The 20461-nt window shown below is 38.5% G+C and overlaps 1 protein-coding gene across 3 annotated transcripts; it reads right to left on the reverse strand.

Moving 5' to 3' along the window:
* Positions 1-161: 161 nt before the first annotated feature.
* LOC140768139 (uncharacterized) lies at positions 162-19953 on the reverse strand. 3 transcript variants are annotated; one of them, XM_073108270.1, is made up of 27 exons: positions 19813-19953; positions 18667-18862; positions 16435-18582; positions 15641-15716; positions 14141-14263; positions 13330-13400; positions 13146-13252; positions 12567-13049; positions 12309-12494; positions 11887-12180; positions 10704-11333; positions 9199-9595; positions 8931-9073; positions 8164-8334; positions 7394-7591; positions 6609-7169; positions 6457-6516; positions 6010-6341; positions 5377-5809; positions 4774-5241; positions 4294-4410; positions 4078-4199; positions 3204-3969; positions 2773-3027; positions 2508-2690; positions 1580-1918; positions 162-1134 (listed from the first exon to the last, which is right to left on the reverse strand). In XM_073108270.1, the coding sequence occupies exons 2-27, from the start codon at positions 18848-18850 to the stop codon at positions 382-384; spliced, it is 9600 nt and encodes a 3199-aa protein (XP_072964371.1). In that variant the 5' UTR covers positions 18851-18862; positions 19813-19953; the 3' UTR covers positions 162-381. The 3 variants fall into 3 exon arrangements, with proteins under 3 accessions (XP_072964371.1, XP_072964372.1, XP_072964374.1); XM_073108271.1 differs by lacking the exons at positions 18667-18862; positions 19813-19953 and having other exon boundaries at positions 16435-18058; positions 18154-18295; XM_073108273.1 differs by lacking the exons at positions 18667-18862; positions 19813-19953 and having other exon boundaries at positions 16435-17954; positions 18154-18271.
* Between the last annotated feature and the right edge of the window lie 508 nt (positions 19954-20461).

Consider the following 20461-nt stretch of genomic DNA (forward strand, 5'->3'; position numbering starts at 1 on the left):
TTTTCTTAAATGTAAGAGATAAACAAGAGGGAAATTTCTTTTACGAATGACAAAATTGGAATGTCTATGATACAGACATTTCATAACAAATACAAAACAATTAATGTTCTATCGAGCGAGGGTAATCCTTGAAACACCCAACAGAGTTAAAACCGAAAAGAACGAAAAACCTGGGCCAACATGAAGCTTTAAAACTCACCTCACTTGGCTTTATATCAAAGATCACAATTCATTTCACCATGCATATATATAAGTCTAAGGGCAAAAGAATCACAAGAACCTTGTATGCCTAAATAGATGAGAAATTCCAACACTTCTAACCTCTGAACGATCCAACCAACTTGAACGGGAAAGTGATGGAGGGAATTTGCAGATGTTAATTTACATAAGAGGAAGGTATGCGCCACCATGGCCTCTCCTCAAGATGAGGGGACCTGCACTGTCCGGAACCTTGTCTAGCACTTTCCCACAAGCATCGATCACATCCCCAAACCCTGTTGCAATTGTGGCCAGCTGCATCCTCACTCTCAAATCCCTCGTCCTCTTCAGCAGGCTTCTGAAGGACCTTCCTAAATGCTTGACCCACTCCGCAGGCAATCCTCCCGGTGAGAGCCAGACAGAAAAGTGAGACTGGTCTCCCCTGGCAGCAACCTCTGCCCTGTAAAACCTCGCTACCTCGAGGAGTGTTGATGGCTGTAAAGGAACCACAACCACAAACTCAGCTACAAACTGCTCTATTAGGTCTGGCCTTAACATTTGGTTCCACAAGACTGGAGCCCACTCATTGGGCTGGTTTAAGTTGTACGCTTCTGCTACAATGAGGGCCTCCTGAAATCGAGACTGCTCAACAAGAATCCGACGGGCATTGGTTTCTGAAAGTTCAATCCACTGAAGATCAGGAATTCGGATCTGCAGGGACAAGAGGGAGGCACGAGCACAAGCACGATGAGTCTTGTGCCCAGCATCAATTGTGGAAAGAACTTCAGCTGCCTCAATAAGGTGTCTCATGGCCTCAAGCAAGTCTTCGTTCTGACGATCCTTGTCGCGTCTAGATAGCCAATGTTGCATATATTGCATAGATCGGGACTCTAAGAGTGAGGCTGCCTCATGCTTCATGTCAAAGTGATTATAGACCTGCATCAAAAGATATATGAGAATTATAGCTTGGGAGAAAAAGAATTGAGACATTTTCCAATCATCATCCGGGATGTATAATGCCTTCACATTTATGCAGTGTATCAGTGCACTCATTCACTTCTAACATATGTAAGGTGTAAAGGTAAGAAAGATTTTATCTCTTTGTATGAAGAAAACTGTATTGCATTGATGCACTGACTAAAATAAGAAAAATGATATTATTTCTAGTTTCTGATAAAAAACAACTCCCTCGCAAGTCATAAATACTCATGTCCACAAAGATTCAACTCCATTCTTGGAGAAATGTACTTAATTCTAGTAAACAGAATAGAGGACTAAGAAAGCAGTCGATGTAAAGAAAGAAATGACCATGGCAACATGTATCGATTAAATTGATGCTGTGACTTGTCAAATAATTAATGATGATGAAAGGTTAACAAACCATAGCAAATGCATCAAGATCATGTGGGTTGAAAATCTTCAATGATGTAAGAACAGCCATCCGAAAACCTCTGACCGCTGCAGCTGTGCCTGTGGCTGCATCAGCAGCGGAATATTTCTGAAGTAACAGATCCAGCTTGCCATTTTCTATGAGAATATTGAGAATGAAGTTCAAGGCATGAAAATTGCTCACTCCAGTTATCAAGCGAGCCAAACAAGAAAAGTCACCCTCCAGAACATATGATTCTACTCTATTTGCTGCAAGAGTTACAAGAACATCTACTCCATCAAGACAGGCAGAAGACTTGTAAAAATGGTGTGACAATATGAGGAGTTCAACCTGAAATATCGTAAAAGTTCCAAGTCATTGCAACATAACAGCTATATTTGCAGTTAATTAAAACTAGGACAGAACTCAGAAGGTATTTCCGTATAAAACTCAATTACTTGATACTGAGATCACATTTTGGCTCTCGGTTTATCAAAAGACATTGACATAAGAGACCATATTATTTGCTCGTTACAAACCGTACTATACTCAAAAGCAATTCAAACATAAATATTTGCCAATAACCAAGAACAAAACCCAATAAAGCTTGTAAGACAGGTTATTATTTCCAGGCTCTTCCATTTTAAAAACATTCATTGGTAAAATTACCAACCATGCATTAGAAATATCTTTCTTCACATTAAGCAAAATAGTAGTCCATATTTCTTAAGATACTAAATCTCCACTCAAGCCAACTATTGGATTTTCATTATAGAAATGCCAGTTAGCATAGTTTAGAGTACTCTAAATTCTAAAATGAATCCTGATAGTTCAGCCAAGATAAACCATGACTTCTCTGAAATCTGAAGGAGCTTTCATAACAATCGCATTAACAAAGGGATATATGACTTCAGCATCTGAATCAGACAGCATGCACTACCTCGCAAGCATGAGGTATGTCTTGCCCAGTCATCACCAAACGCATCAGTGCGTGGCCAATTTCTGGTTCTGAGGGACAAAGTTCTGCCCATTTCAAGAAGTCACAGAATCTCCATAAAAGAGGAGCAGGACCTTCTTCTTTCTGAGAATCAATGTACCCTCCACGGTGTGCAGCTAACAATCCCTGCGAAGAATAAAACATGTAAGGCAGCAGATAGAATGAAAGCATAACTATGCACAGCAAAAAAGAAGATGCAGAAGTATGCCTTCAGGAAAGATTCCGCAAGAATTCGTGCAATACTAGGTGCAGGCATGGTATGAGTCTGCACCAAAAGTTTGGCCTCCTCAAGAGAGTCTTGTGCTTTGAGAGAAAGCAATTGTAGCAATTCAATTGGATCTTTCTCAAATGCCTCGGCAAATGAGAGGCCCAATACTTTTGCAGCTTTAACAACTGCTATTACTCTCCTACAGAGACCACGGCCGCAACCCTGACCACACTGATTAGCTAATGATTCCAGGGCCTGTAAATTGAAACAGTTCAATGAAAAAAGAACTTGATTCATTCACCATTGCATGACTACTCATCAAACCAATAACATATACAAAATAACATAGTTTAAAGAGCACAACTCTATTTTTAAATGAAATTTTTACACAGTAAGTCTCAAGAACACAACAATTAGCAGATCAACCAGACCTGTGATGGATCAATCATGTTGCTGCTACTTGGAATGTTGAGTGATTGAATAACTGGAAGGACTTCTGGATCAAACACTGACAAGCTAATTTCTCCGCTGCTATTGGATGATGACAAGACCGCAAACTTTAAAGCAACATCAATGAGGAGAAGCTCAAGTGGCACATGTGACGGGGAGAGCTTATGTTGAAGCTGTTTAGCAGCAGTTATCTGCCCAAACTCCAACAAGGAAAGAACAGCCTTTTCCATATCTACAGGCCTAACCTTTTGCTCCCATCCTGAGACAGATGCTTCCATCTTCACACATTCCTCTTGTAGTAGAAAATTTCTAGGTAGTTCACCACTGCTTCTTGAATTATGAGGAGAATTGGGATAATCATCAGAATCATTATTACTGTCTACATTATCACTAACAGGCCGTCTTAATGGAGGATATCCTTTGCTCCTTCGCTTCATTCTTGTACTGCTTGTTGCTGTTACTTGGCTAGTAGATTCTAAGAATTGTGATTGTCGCTGATGTGACTGGTTGTTTTCCCGCATACCATTTCTATCAGTAACTTTCATGCGTGTTGCATTTATATGGTTATCCATTTTTGCAATGATATTTGCTGTCTGGTCTATAATACTGGTGCTATTTCCAACAATCAGACTCTGGATAGAACTAGGTGGTGAAAAATCACCTTCAACCTTTGACTGAGCTTCTGATTCCACAGCTAAGAGCCATACTCTAGTCTCAATTTCGCGCAGAAGATGCAGAGGATAGACTCTAAAAGTAGGAATGTAGTATGCATAATTATACTTGAAGAACTCAATTCAATGAAGTATAGCAAGACATTTGGAAAATTTAAGAAAAGTAAAGAATAGAGAAACCTACGGAGGGGATTGTGTCATAGTTCCGCTTAGCCATTGCAAGGAAAGTAGGAGCATTTCATGGAGTTCTCTCGATGGAATCTCCTTTTCAATTGCCTCTGCATGTTTGAGGAAGAACAATCCCGCCTGAACATACAATAGCTCACATGTCATATCTCCAGCAAAAAGAAAGCCTGAGAAAAGCTATGAAACATATTGACAAAAGCTATAAAATGATGACCTGCAAAGGCGGAAAAGAATATCTCACAAAAAGTGCTTGACAGTGTCCCCATAGAGCAGCTCGCTCTTGTGGGACATCCCATAAGAACTCTTTCCATTCCACCACCATAGCCTCAGCCTGCAGATTTTAAATCATAAAGAAAAAGATAACAAATTCAATCTATGAATGAGAGGATCAGTATCCATATTCCATAACCACATCGTTTCTTAGGGGAAAAATAAACTCAATGCATTCAAAAATGCTAACAGGATACATCAATAGTGACTGTCTTCTTTCTTTTCTTTTCTTTTTTTGATAAAAATAATTCTCTCAATATAGCAGCAATGTATAACAGCATAAAACAAACTTATGATGCAGATTGTTCATCAACTACAAAGGCATTTGTTTAACTATAAGAACCAAGTCACTCACTTTTATCACCAAAACCACATGTCTATGACGATCATTACATCAAACACACAATAATATTATGTAGAATACCTGTGATTCAGTAACATGGTGAACAGCAGACTTCCAGGATGCATTACTTGATTCCAGCTGCCTTGCCCAATTACGAGCTTGCTCCCAGCGACCATTCTTCTCTAGCGCTGTTAAAAGAGAAGCATCATCCAGGGTGTCATTCCCTAGGTATACATCTTCATCTTTGCGCAGAGAAGGTTCAGCTAAATTAATTTTCCAATAAAGTCGGCGGAAGTATGCTGAAGAAGTGCCACCGTCTGCAAAATCAGCTGCTGCAAGAAGTTTTAACAAGCACCTTTTCTCATATACTGATGGGCATGTTGAAAGCACTGCATCTGCAGCTTTCACAGCTATCGTGGTTATCCATGCTGTTCTAAATGACCCATCTCTTGCCATGTTTATTTGCATAAGAAAAGGTTCTTCCTTTATTCTAGCTGAAAATGATGCGAGATGTGATGAAGCATCGGACAACCGCATTTGAGAAAATGCCTAAATATATGGCATGAAAGAGTAAAGCATATAACCAGTCAAATAAACTGCACTTAAAAATTATATGACAACATCCCACACCTGATAAATTTGCATTGCATTGTTAATCATTTTAAGAGTCTAATATCCACCAACCTGAAGAGAACGAATGAACGGGAGAAGGGAACATGATGGCAGAAACATTTCGAAGGCTCTCAGCAAGGGCAGAAATAGGTGCTGTTCACAAAGCACTGCTACCATATTTGACAGGGAAGCAAGCCCTTCATCAGAATCACCCAAAAACAATGGATGTTCAACAATCGACTTCTTTCTTTCATCCTCAATAACAATTTCTTCAGCAATTAAAGCTGCAGTTGGCTTTGGTGCACTAGAAGTACTAAAGGTCCCAGCTAATATGGAGTTCTCTGATGTATGCTCCAAGAACCGCCTGCGCTTTGAGTTCTTTCTATTGTATCGAAATGCAAGGTTTCTGCTTCCAGCTGGTAATGTATTGATGGCTTCAACAGCAGCTCCAACATTTTTAGCTATTTTAGAGGAAATATTGTCAACCTTGATCAAGGATGTCTCCCTGCCAAAAACAAAATGATGAGATTTAGAAAGCAGAACATAAAAATGTTAGAACCAGATGTTATTGTACAAGCTGCATGGCGTAATACAATAGCAAAGTATAACAATGAACAAATCGTAAATACATGTTAAAGCAATATGGCAGCCCTCAGTAATATCTAACCAAGGAACTATTAGGAAAACATGAACAAATGCTGCTACCTCGCTGCAGTAATCTCAAGCCAAATTGTTAAGCACAAAAGAGGAGACACATCTGGAAAACACGAAGCAACCATTGCCAGCAAAGACCAGCGCATGTCTTTTGCTTTGTTCAGGAGCATACCCCCAGGATTCTTTTGCTTCTCGCACTCTGCTATAATCCCAAAAAGTTCCGTAGAAACACTGCTGTTACCATCAGCCAAGAAAGAAGCTTCACTGCTTCCTGAAGATGATATATTTGGCAAAGAATTAGTTTTCTTTCTGGCTGACTGCATGCTTCTCAGAACAGTCAATATATGGGTCTTAAGTCGTGAATCCTTTATCTCCTTAGCTGCCTGCAAAGTAACCAACATGCAGAAAATCAGAAGAGGATGGATCTAAATAAGAAAAATAAAACTTTTGTTCCCATGATCGTTTTTATGGTTCGCTTTCAAGGACAACTAAAATTACCACGTGGATGATAGCATCAATTGGGAGTCCACTCAACTGAGCTTCAGTTAAGAAACCAACCTGCCGAAAGCATATTAGACGATCGATAATTTAATTCAGATAAGTGATGGTGCCATCAACATTAAAGAAGCAAATGAAAGATAAATGAGTACCCAATCGTTGTCATTGGCAAGTAAAGCAAGATACTTTGTACTGATTGGAAGGTGATGCATCTGGCAGAATGCTGTAACTAAGTTCCAGAGCTGACTTGTGTCCTTTTGCTGGGACCGGAAAAGAGACCCATCACCAATGCCACTTACAAGCCAAGAACCACATGTCTTGCCTTCATCCAATGATGGCAAACTTGCTTTTTCCAGATGGTGTAGAACAGTTCTGACAGACTCTGATGGTTGTTTACCTCTTAAAGGTTTAGAAGAATCTTGTTTTTGCTCCAGAATGTGAAGATGATCAAAATGGACATAATCTTCTGCTAGTGCTCGAGCAAGAGAATTAGTAAAATCATTTCCATGGGATCCATGGAGTGCAGAACCCTTAGGTGAAACACTTTCACAGTGTGCATTTTGTTCAACTGACTTATAGTAAGAAGAAATGCGCTGCAGGGCAGCAATGTCCAGACGAAGCATGTTAGCAGACAGACCACAAAGCTCCAACAGAAAAATGCATGAAGCAACCAAAGTAGAGTCATCAAAGTGCGTAATAGCTAGTGGCAAAACCTGATATTGAAGAGGAGACAAATTCATAAGTAACTACTGGATTAGAAATCAAGCCACTGAAAAATCATAAAAGAATGGATAATTTTGTTCAAAATGATTAAAATATGAGAAGGTTTCTGGTAAATTTATGTTATTAAGGTATTGATAAACTAGGTGATTGTGAATTATTAATTTCTTGTTTCACAGTGAAACACCGAGGAATCAAGGCAAGATCTTAGTCATACTGATAAAAGAAACGATCCTTCACTTTGAGTCAGAGGTGCAAGAATCAGTTGAACATCTGAATGTGTATTGGGTTGTGTAGATAGTTCTTGCCGTGCATTGGACAATCTTAAATTTGAAGCTCGTAGAAGAAGCAGATGACTGAAAGCAGCCAGTGCTCGGCCACGATGCAAATGATGCTCCACCCTGAATCCTTTCTCCTGAAAAGATAGAAATGTCATAAAATCACGCAAGCATTTGGATAACTTAGAGGGTGAAAAAGATCATAAGAAACCTTTTAAATCCACAATCAAAATAAAAAGGAAAAGAAGAAAAAGCTAGAAATGGCACACAGACTACTAAAACACTGCGTGTGACACTAGAATACTGTATCCCAGCATCTGCAATTCATGTATTAAAACTATTAACTCAAGAACCAGGAACAGCTGATGAGTGGGTGAGAAGAATCGCATTTTTTAATCTCCAATTCTTTAGAACTCCATCAAACTGTCCATTAGCACTACGCTTAAAGATATCTGCACCCCATTTTATGTTCCTCTTTTCACCTAATCCTCTTAAGGTTCTGTTCCTAGCAAGCAAATTCTGTTCATTCTCCTTCTGACAGGCTGACAGCACATCTACTAGCCCCAACTCTTTCCAAAAGGTGTCCAATGTTCCAAGTATGTCGGCTATTCTTTCCAAAAGGTGTCCAATGTTCCAATTTGGCGTGTATATTAAAATTTACTGCTAATATAAGAGAAGCAATGAATTCCTTTGAAATTATGTAACGCACCTCAATTGAAGAATATAGTTCCTCCTCGATGCTTTTCTGAATAGATGCTTCCCAAGATATGGCACTAACCCCACTATTCCCATTTGTATTGCTAATATAATAATTACTTCTGTCTTGAAAGGATTCTCCAGATGCCATTGTATCTGATAGTGATTGCCATCCAAAAGGACCCTGGCATCCAAAAAGGACCTCGCTAAAACACAAACACAAGAAAGGGAATGGACAGAAGGTAATAGATGATTAATAGTTAGGAACTTGAAAGAAACATTTTAGGTACAACATTATATTCGATGGTATTTCTGTGATTTGAATTGGCACCACCACTGCGCCCTAGGCATGTAATATGTCTTTGACATTTTAAATTTGGGGCATAGCAGATTTGGAATTTTAGGAAGATTCCTCAGTCAGTAGTTACCAGGATAAAAGAGGGTGTCTCATTACACAAGGCTCCTGTCAATGCAAGGTCTATAGAGCAAGATGTATCCGGCCATATTATCTGGCACTTTCATTAATCCATTAGTTTCTCATTTTCTATCATTCAATGCATGTACTCATTTGCTAGTATGATTTAAATTACAAAGTTATGATGTAAGTAGATACATGTAGCCTTCAAACTTACAACTACAAAGAGTGAATCAACATACATATCCTACAATGAAATTGGCAAAAACCTTGGAAGTTATTCTCAGAAATCTTCTTAACAGAATGGCTAGGTAAGATACACTGCAGCCTATAATTTTCATAATGGTTGAGTAAAAGAGAGAAACCTGGACAAAGAGTTTAACTAATCTTCTGACAGATTTTGTGAACCAGCACGGGATCATTTGTATCAATGAAGTATCACCTCCGGTAGAGGAGAAAATGCTATAACGCCAGTTCAAATAGTCTGACAATGAGGATTTCCCAAATACTGGAGAAGGGAAGGTTAGTTTCAAACTTGTGCAGCAAGTAAAATATTCAGCCGAGTAACAGAACTTCATATGAATAAATAGAACCTGAAAAATAGAAAATGGAAAGAACAGGGCCTAAGTTTACCATTGTCCGTATTGTAACTTAAAGAACAATAAGCCTCAGGCTCCAAGCAAGCAGAAACAAGTGTCCTCCACAATGTAGGAAATTGTTGGAGACCTGGTTTTAAATTCTCCAAGGTGCACTGAGAAGATGAGCTCTGACTTCTATTCACACTTCCACTACATAAACACTTCTGCATTGGGTCTGAAGCATACATTAAAGTAGCCAATGCAGCCATCTCTCCTCTACTTTCAGCCATGTCGTCGACAGTGCTTACTATCTCATCAATCTCCATAACACTGAAATTTCTACTGAGATTCATCTGACGAGACAAATTTGAGCGGGCATTGGAAAATGACGCCTCATACTCACACCCTTTGACCCTCGAAAAAAGCAACCATTTTGCCCACTGGCAGTCCCCCTGAAAAACAATCCATCAGTCAGAAGTCAAATAGTTCAGTTAGATATTCAGATTTTCTCTTTCTCCTCTTCAGTGTTTGACAGCAAATGCTAAAAAGATAACATGGATCTCAGCAAATTAAGCTTCATATAGTGTGAGTAGCAATAGGATGGAGCCTGGAGGAAACTACTATGATGTTAGGTTCCACAGAAAGAAAGGGAGTACTGAGCAAAGGGACCATCTAATCTTAGGGCACAATGAAAGTTAAAATGTTTTTCTAGTTCAGGAGACTATGGTAAATCAACTATGTGACCATCATAATTATCTTATGTGTGCAGATATAACCATGCAGAATAGTAAACCAGTCATCTTCCTAGTCTCAAATTTGTCTAATTGCTAATGGTTTGAATAACAGAGATATCAAGTAACATTTCTGTCGTCAACAATAATTTGAATTAAAATTCTGCAACATTCACAATCTAAAATCATTGATTCCATGACTCATATGAACAAGAAGGAAAATAAAAGTTATTTTCATGAACTTTATACATGAATCTATCAAATGATAAGGAGAAAGACTAAGCACTGCATGCCATTGTTTATACTAAAATAAAAGGAAAAACCTATTTCAGTTGTCCCTCATAATCAAGGTGATAAATTGGTTAGAATTAAAGAGGGCCTGATTGCTTTATCAGAAACTAGCTGCCCTAAATTACGTTGTTGCTGAATGACAAGTTTGGAACAACCATATTATCAGCTATGGAACCACACCTCAACATGCTAAATGAAAGTAACAATCAGGCATATAGATTTCAACAAAATTCATAAAGCAATTCTTTGCACAGCGGGTTACACCTTACCATATAGAAATTCCATCTGATTAATGATATTTTAGCAGTCAAATTTTGTAAAGAAGAGTTGACAGATGCAGACAGATAAAAACTAATTTTCATATTAATAGATCATTTGAGTACTCTGAACGGACGTACATAACAAAATACACAAGGATGTATATAAACATAACATATTGAAGAACTCATGAACTATTGTTCAATAGTACATGAAAGTTCTGCACGAAACATCTCATAGTGAATATCTATCTACACACACTGAATTTTGAGGAACTTACTGCAGCTTCCATTAGCAAGCACAGAGATTCATAATCTTGGACCAAATTATGATGGTCAAGATAAAGGTCCAGAAGGTACGGCAAGTTATATCGTGTACAGTGATGTACAACAAGTTTATGCATGGCCTCTTTGGTTTCTTTATGGTCTCCAGTGTTCAAATCTAAATCAACAGAACTCTTACAAGATTCATTCTTGACAGATGTCTTAAAAATTAAGCCTGCACAAGCAAGAAGTGGTAGAACCTCAGCAGTACTTTGCCAATATTCTTGTAAGAAGATATACTTCCTTGCCAGTTTCTGCTCAATAAGCATTTTCAGCCATGAAGTGCATGTGCTAGCAGCACGGGATCTAAATATTCTAACATCTGGCACATCCATGACAACAGGTTCCACCTCTTCAGCAGCACATATGTAAATTGAATAATCAGGAATCTTGGTGTCACATTGATCATTGGCAGCAGGATGTGAACCATCCAAATTAATTTTAAGGCTCCCTTCTGACAATAAGGAAGTAGGAATTATATCCAAGAGTTTATAGGCTTCCTCCATGTTATTGTGAGATACGTGATACCCAAACTGGGATTCCCATGGGATGTGAACGTCCATTTGAAAAGGTTGATCAAGAATTACCTGCATTTAAGATTTAGCATATGTGAAATCTTGTGTAGAATTTGCACCTTTGAGAATATGTAGAATAGATTAGAAGTCAGGAATATAATTGAAGAACCAAAGGCACCAATTCATATTGGATACTTGTGTTGTCATAGATTTCCATTTTAACTTAATACTGCAATTGCCAACTGCAAAACTTTATTATGAAGATCTACATAGCACTATATAGTTCCAGAAACATTACAGAACAGCAACACAAATTTTGAGCTTTCTCCACTCAAGTCATAGGATATTAAAACATGAAGATTTTTGCTTTCACAATATTAGCATATTGCAAATTATTTATTATTTTTCATTTTGGCAATCAAAACAATTTAACAAGAAGAATATTATACAATAAATTATACAAATATGTGGATTCATGAACCTACAGACTTCTTTATCCTTTTTTCTTTTCTTTCATGAACCTATACCCTTATAACTTAGGTTAAGGCAATTGTCATAACCGTACATCTTAATTCTAATGATGGGAATTCAAATAGTTGTTGCAGAAAGATAGCTAATAACTTACACAATCGACAGTTCTTTCGTCCCAAGCATCAGACCACACAGCAGCACAAGCCCAATACCCAGCATAATTGGTGTCTTCACACAAATTAGCAGAAGCAGGCCCACTATCAACATTTGCCCAACAACCAATAACAGCTCCATCAATATCACCACATTCAATAATATGACTGCTAAGAACATGAAAAGTCAATGTTGGAATATCTGCTTCAGACAAAGTATCAATTGAAGCAGCTTCCTGAATGGATTTCTGTCTTCGAAGAAATGTCCTCCAGAAACTGCTGCTCGGATACAACCTCTTCACCACAGAAGACAAATAATATTGGTTGTTATGAAACAGAAGGCATCATCAAAGTGAGACTGTAAAACTACCTCAACAATTAACATAATTGATATAAACACAATAAATAAGGAACACGAGCAAACCTCAATGAGAGAAATTATCTCCAATGTCTTCCACTCATGTGATCTCAGATATCCATGTTTCTTCATTTCATCCACAATCTGTGCCCTAAGCGATCTCCTAAGAGTACCAAACAATAATTGTCTAAGGACTGTCTCAATATCATCTCCAAGTCGCTCCAGCGTTACCACTGCTAGCCCGCTTTCACCCTGTCAATCACATGTGTTAGACCATAACAGGCATTGTAATCAAGTTCTTCTAAAGACAGAGAAACACCTAACCTTTATAAACAAATCATAAGCAATAGCTCTTCCAATTTCACGAACTTCACTAAACATATCGTGAGATTCCTTGTCAGAAACTAATTCCTTCTGACGCAGAAGGTGCAGCTGAAGAACGGCTAAAGGGAGACGTCCAGAGTTTAGAGCATCTTTAACGACAGTTTCTAGGTCAAAATTATCTATTTCCCAACGTCTAATCATATCTTTGCTATTTTCCAAAGTAATAAGCTTCCTCGGAGCAGATGCTGCCTCATTTTCATCGAAATCATGAAAATTGGCTGATGTGGCTGGTGCTAAAACCAGCTGGCCAGGATGATCAGATGTCAACTCAGGTGCATTGGATTCCGATTGTTGCTTATAATGAGGTTCTAGAACATCCAACTGCCCTGACGAAGCAGTATCTGGTATAAAAATTGGAAGTGTAGAATCATCCTGCAACTCCTCTGTTTCCACCATATTCCTTGCATCCCTACTATCTGGCAGCTACAAAATAACATCAAAAACACCATCAATCACAAATAAAATCTAAATACTAAAAATACAAAGTGTAAACAATCTCAGGCAGACTTAAAATCATACCACATGAACAAGCTTTTTGCTTTTTGCAGCCATTCGGTTCTGAAGAGTTCTGATAACTTCCAAGAAGTAAGCCATCTCATAAAGCCTTCTTAAATTATTAGCCCCATCTAAATAATTAAGTAACAAACCGACCTCAGGTAAGAGTTTAGGAAAATCTTCCAAAAAAATGCTAACACTAATTTACCTTTCTTATGCTTTAGTATCCCATATCTTTGAATCATTTTGGTTGCAAAGCGAGCAGCTAGAGACATTAACCTGCATTTATGCTATATGAATTAAACATTTTGAAGAAACCAATGCATAGAAGTACCTATCCTCATTGACAACTTTGGAAATTTTTGAGCTACTTGATGTTTCAGATATCCACAGTTGGCAGCTTATCCTCACTAAAAATATGAGACGAGACTCCAAAGGACATAATAGAATAACAATGAAGCAATAATGAACGCAAAACGTATACTGCACAAAGCCAGAGGTTACATACATAAGGAAAGAGCAAAAAATAAATGAACTCTTAATGCTTACATATGAAGAAGAGGGGATGCACTATCTCAACCCTAGACTTTCACCAATGTTCCAGATAAGGACTCATTAGAGATACTTCTCAATGTTGTGTTCCAACATGCTCTCGACATGGCATATGCTGAGGGTCAACAATCCATGTTCAAAATTCCCGATAACCAAGGGCAAAGCCAAACCTTATTGAGAGGATACAACCTAAATATAATTATATGAGATCCACCTTAAAATTTGCAATTTTGAAAAGGGGTAGGGGAACATTGCCCCCCTTGGCTCTATGAGGCTCTGCTACTGGGGATACTTACATTATTATATAAGCATGAAAGATCATTGTGATGCTAGATATAGACACACTCCTTATAGAGTCACTGTAATTATTAAAGATACAATTGTTTTTTTAAAACATTAAGCATCAATTAACTCCCAGATAATTGTCTTTTGTAAAAACCAACACGTGTCTTTGAACCAAAGTATACCTGGATGCCAATGTAACTTCACTGTCACGTCCACTTCGGCAAAAGATCTGATAGACAGATGTAAATAGCAGTTGCAAGATGCCTTCTTCAGCTAGATTGATGTCAACAAGCATATTCAAAGATCTGTGCAATGCATTGAGATTACAGATTCAGACACAGAACAGAAAGAATATAAAACATATGAAACTTGAAAATCAAGATGCAACCAATGCTGTTGTTGCACAATATAACAGAACTATGTTTTGTGGAGATCTTAAATAGTAGACTTCTTTACACAAAAGCAAGGATCTTTTCTTTTCTTTCCCGAGAGGCAGTTGAACAAGCAGAAAGTCAACAGAAATGGTCAACAGAAAGACAAAAGAAAAAGAAGTGCTATTTTGTGTCTGTTCTAAATTCTAATAGTAGTCATCACAAGGAATATAGTAAAGATTGAAGACAGGCCACCATTTATTCCTGACCTCAATAGAAAATTAGTAACTTCTGAAACAGAACTAGTAGATCAGGTTGAGATCAATCACTCAAAGGTAGACTATGTGGTCTACCTTCAAATAATGATCCCTAATTGGTTAACCCCGCCATTCTCCCCTTTCTATGTATACCCTTAAAAATAGGGAAATCATTTTTCTGATATTCTAATCTTACAATTGAGATGTATCTATCATGGATCTAGCTCCAAAAATTTTAGATCCGTAATGGTACAGCTCTCATCCAACATAGACCAAGAATATCTGATGGAGTTCTAGGCATGATTCTTGGTGCTATCATGTTTTTATCTTGAGAACAGGTGAGAAAAGGGAAAAGGAGCTGATCTGTCAAGCAAAAACCTTACAATTTGGTAATCTTGAGAACAAATAATCCTTCCTCTCTCCTGTCCCTTCCCTTTCTCCATCAACCTAAGGTTCTCTCTTCTACATCTAATGTGTGTTTAGCAGGACCTGTTCAAATAGCTTGAGTCTAACCCAAGTCCCAAACCCAACATCAGGAAGCACTGAGGCACATAGTGTCAGTCCAATCCAACTGCGGACCCATGTCAAGAAGTGGTTGATACGAGACAATACAGCACATTTCAACTATGTCGCTCAACATGGACCTGCAACCTTTTTTCCTCATCAATGTCCATTTTGTGTTCTCCAGCATCCTTCAATAAGCAAGTTCAGAGTTTATAACCAAGCTGCTTGACATAGATTTTAATCATTGCCATCTTTCCATAATCAGGATTGACATTCAGATTCAGGATATTATCGAATAAGAATCAAAAACTGAAAACAGACCAAGAGCTAGCAAACACAGCGGAAAAATGACTAATCAGATGTCAGCATACAACTCCCACTGACAAATTCTCTTTGAAGTGCAGGAAAATGATGATGCAGTGCCTGGTAAGAATGGCTAAATCAACTCCAAGTTCAGAAGAACGAATAAAGTATGCAGATACAAGTTCTAATTCTTTTCAGAACAAAAGAATGATATTGACAATAACAAGGAGAAAGTTAAGAACCTTACGCTTCTATTTCATCAGATTTTAAGTACTGCAAAGCCAACTGCATCTGGCGTAACCTAGCAATTTTCAGGCCCCATCCTGCCATAACATTGACTCTTCACATAAGTGTGGAAAAGCATATATCAGAAGTATGCAATATTTCCAGGTAGATTAATGACTGAGTGAGCCCAAATAGTTTAGAGTAAAACACTTGCATCACTGGGTATCTAATTCTTTTTATATTTCATCTTTGGGTAACTACTAACTAGCCTTAGTATTTTCAGTAATCAGAATATGCGCCACCATCAACCCCCAGACACTAAGGGTATTTTTATACTAAGAAACCAGCTAAAAATGGTTGCTCAATTACTGTAACTAGTTGGGCAAGAACAAAAATATCTGTAACTGCAACAGCAAACTGCAAGCTGTGCAAAAATACATACTGCGCAGATACATATGGCCTCATTAAGACTGGTTTGTGAATAAAATCTACTTACATAGCAATTACTTATGTATTTTCATTAACCAGTGCCTGATTATTTGCCAAAGAGAGAAGCCATCCTAGTCAGCAAACAAAACTAGCACTAGAAATTTAATTATTAGTTGCCCTAGAAAATGCCATCGACCAGAGAGGATGAAATGAAGTCTAGTGGCCACTTTGTTCAAATATGCTCCTTCCTTTTCAAAGTGGACATGTCAGGAGCCCAGAAACTGCCTTCTTTCATTAGTAGAATGTAAAGCAACCACAATGAACTCCAGAAAAGAAAGACACCTGAATAGTCAGAGCTACAACTATTGACCTACTTTGCACACTTACCATTCAGCACACAAAAATGAGCTGCTTCTTCAGGACCTTCAAATAATAGAACTCTATCCAAAACCTCTATTTGCCAAGGACACCATTTTTCACCAGATCTATTTACTGACAACAAATCTTTAACCTGATTTGCACTGTCAGTAGCAATACTTGGTTGCCAATACCTGATGACTTCAACTGGAAAAACACTAGATGAAACTGAAACTGATGGAAGAACAACAAAAAGCCCATCTTGAGTAATCAAGTACAAACATCCCTGGAAAGAGCACCCAATTGATTCTCCAATGAAGGCAGATTCTTTTGCAGAATAGCACCTTTTGTTCTGCCAATAGGCAGTGAGATCTTCCTCATCAAGAAGAGTAGAAGCGATGAGTAACTCAGTGTGAACAATCTTGTAACCCTTCCTTTCATTAACTTTGCAATTTTTGACAAGCCTTGTGATTCCAAAGGGTGAAAAACAAATAAAATCCTCTTTCTTTAATCTGTATACAGGAAGAAATACTCTACGCAAAGGATTAGAATGCATTTCTGATTTTGATTGAGAATTTGTCCAACCTTTTACCTGTGAAGTGGTACTAAAACTGCTTACATGGTCGTCTAAACTATTTCCTTCATGCCCAAAATGTTGCTTTCTTCTTTTCTGAGGTTTAGTGCCCCAAATACTATTCATAACTGAAATTTCATCACCAGATTCGACTGAATTATGTGATTCTTGATCACTGGGAAGCTTAGTAGATAACCCTAGACCACCTATCTCCTGACCAGCAAGTTTCCAACTAACCAGTATTCCATTATCAGAAAGCATGGAAGAGGGCACAGATTTTTCAAGTGCATAATGTTTTCCAGATATGATGTCAGTAGCACATATTACATAGACAATTCCATCTTCGTCAATTATTGCTAAAAGCAAAGATTGTGAAGTCACCATCAATCTCTTAAAGGTTTTAGTGCCAATAAGATCTCTCACACAAGTTTTATTTGTATTAACTTTGTTGCTTTGATCAATTTTGGCATCAAAATCTGCCATAATAGATGTAATTCTTGTTAACGGTAATTTCAGATTTATTCTGCAGCTTTGTAGAACATCAAAATGGGCCAAAAGGTTACCAGAACTTAAATCCCAAATGCCAATCAAACCTGACGCGGCAAGACAAACAAGAAAATTGTCAGAAAATTGAAAGTCTACCCATTCTGGACTAGGACCCGGACCAGGATAGAGATCCTCAAGATTTACGGAAAAACTCCACTCGAACCCCCACCGGTCTATCATGATAACGGCCACCAAAATCTTGCTTGAATTTTCTAGATGATTTTCCATGTCTTTGATCAATGCATTTTCTGGAAAAGTCAGAACCAACCCAATCAAGCGATGTGAAGAGCTAGAGAACACTCTCAAGCACTTAAAAGAATTGCCCAAATTATCCGCTTCATGACTGTTTGATGTTTCAGAAACAGGCATCTGATCCCCAAATTCTTCTGAAGCCCCAACATTCTCTTTTCCCATCTTGATATGGCCAGTACTGGCAAGAGAATCCAAAAATAACAAAGTGCTATCATTAATGCTGAATGATACAGCCTCTGCAGATTGAGGGAATGATGATTTTGCAGGGAATCTAGCTAGCCACTTACCATCAGAAAAAATGGTATCAATTTCAGTAAAGAAAGTCCTAAACCAATTTTTTGAACTGGTTTTCAGTGAAGAAATGTACGTAGACTCACCATCAGCTTCTGATCTTCCAACTGTGGGGCCCCATTCTACCCATTTCCCACGCATCTCTCCGAGTTCAGGCTTAGTCCTTTTTTTATCTTTTTGAGGACAGCAGAAAGCATGAATCGTGATGCCATAATCACCAGATACAACAAGTAGTTCATTAAAACCAGAATCCTCGAGTTGACCATAAGCATCACCACAGACTCCCCAAGCCAAAGACTTCACACCAGAAATAACAGGACAATACTCAAACGCTGAGGAACAACTTCTATCTGGAGGAGTATCTGATTCAACTTTTGAAGGTTTAGTTCTGCTCATAATGTCCTCTAACAAGTCGGATGGGCATGAAGTTGCTTGCTCTGGAGAACATGGCTCTTGACCTTCAGAAGAAAACCTGCCTGAGTCAACCTTATTCATCAACCTGCAGGTTTCTTTTCCTGAAAGGAAGGCACATAATCAGTAACAGGCATGAATTGCCCAGTAGCAGGACGAGAGGGTAAAAGAGACTTTGCGACAAATACCAGCAATAAGGGAAAGCAACATGGCTTCACACTGCTCAGAAAGCAACAGAAGCAGCTGCCTTGTTGGGGAGATATAAGCTTCACGAAATTCTGATAAATCAGGTTGAAATCGCAAGTGCTGCCATTTTTGCAACTGCAGTACGGCAGGACCATCTTCAACTGTACAAGAGATAGGCATAACCATCGCTTGATTCGCCTGCAAGAAGTACCAGTGAAGTTGGAGGTCATTTATTATAATATGTTAAAATAGGTCTACAAGACTCAAAAATTCCTGCAAAATTCAGTATGTTTGAAGATGAATCTTGTTAGTTATTAGCACCGGACAGGATTTTGCCAGTAAGCAATAGTCAACTTCAATGACAAGCCCCGACCCTCAACGAAATACACTCTCAGGCATAAATAAATGGAAAGGAGTTTAAAAAAAAAAAAAGTCCAAGAAAGAAAATAACTAACAAAATTAAGTTAAGAATGGCCTGTGCAAAATGGGACAGTGCCTGATCACATAAAGCAGAAGGAGATCACATAGGGACTCATTTGCTCAATATAGCATCAGCTCACTTCCATTGCACTTAAAGTTCTTCCTAAAGCCATTATCCATAGGCTGACAATCATGACTAGGTCCTAAGATCATCTCTCAAGAACTATATGTTGTTGCACACCGGCTGATAGGGAAATGCTATATATCAAGTCGAGTAGATACCAAACACAATTACTGCAAGAAGCCCTAATTGATCTTCTATGGCAGTTTTCAGAAATGAGCAACAGATGTTACATTACAAGAACATCCCAGAAACCACTGGGAGTATCAAGAAGTGCCATGAAATTGATGTCAATAAAGTTAAGCAGATGAAACCCACAATCTTGCCCAATGGACAACAAAATCGTGAATTAAACGACAATTTCCGATCCAACAAACTAGCTGCTGGACTCCATAGAACCATGAACTCCACCCACGAAAGTTCACGAACTCGATGAGACCTTATTGGGGGAGTAATCGATGATTCCTTTATGGGATTCGAGCCCGTATAACACGACTTTGAGAACTATATGCGGCTGTAACCGCCAATTCGCTGGATTACTTGTTACAATTCTTGTCAAGATTTAGAAAGTGGATCGTTCTAAAGGAGGGTAGAGGGGGAGTCTTACCTCCGAAGCCGATCAAAGAAGCCGCCCCGACGAGATGAGACTACGAACTAACTGGACCTCGTCGCCAATCTTGGCAAGCCTTGTAGCTCTGGTCTAGCTTCGGGCACGTTCGAGACGCACGTGCTATCACGTGATATAAGAGAAGTGACCTGGCGATATAGAAAAAAGGAGAGAGCATAGAAGTTTTAATATGCCGATGCCGCATCGGCCGCACCTGCGGACAACTTGGGGTTATCCTGTCCGTCCAAACGGTACGATAGGGAGGTCGCATGAACACTTTCAATAGGGCCGCTAGTACACTTGGAGTCATCCGTGACGTGTGACCATCATGGAAATTGCTCACACTTCACCACTGGCATGCATGGTCTCCGGAACGGTTGATCAAAGATAAATAAATAATAATGATAGAAAACACTGGCACGAATGGTTGGTTTATGAGTATAATGGCGCTTCCCTTCCTCAAGCGTTGGAGTAGATTATAGTGTTGTGTGGTCTTAAAGACACAAATCACCAGGGTTCGTCTAATGGTTGGAATGGGCTTCCTTCTTCTTTTTAACTCTTCTTTTTATTCACATAGGATTACGCTAAAAAGAGCATCAATGGTATAGATTATAAATACTTTACAAACTGTCCAACCTTGATAGTTTAT

Source organism: Typha angustifolia, chromosome 10, assembly GCF_048772165.1.
Source record: "Typha angustifolia cultivar Huaian chromosome 10, ASM4877216v1, whole genome shotgun sequence".
In the NCBI taxonomy this organism is placed as follows: Eukaryota; Viridiplantae; Streptophyta; class Magnoliopsida; order Poales; family Typhaceae; genus Typha; species Typha angustifolia.

Excerpts from the sequence above, each read along its gene's own strand:
- LOC140768139 (XM_073108270.1), bottom strand. The coding sequence starts at position 18,850 with ATGGTTATGCCTATCTCTTGTACAGTTGAAGATGGTCCTGCCGTACTG. Across the intron at positions 13,050-13,145 it reads GCAAAAAGCTTGTTCATGTG|CTGCCAGATAGTAGGGATGC; the intron begins GTATGATTTTAA and ends GTTATTTTGTAG. Across the intron at positions 1,135-1,579 it reads ATCTTGATGCATTTGCTATG|GTCTATAATCACTTTGACAT; the intron begins GTTTGTTAACCT and ends CTTTTGATGCAG.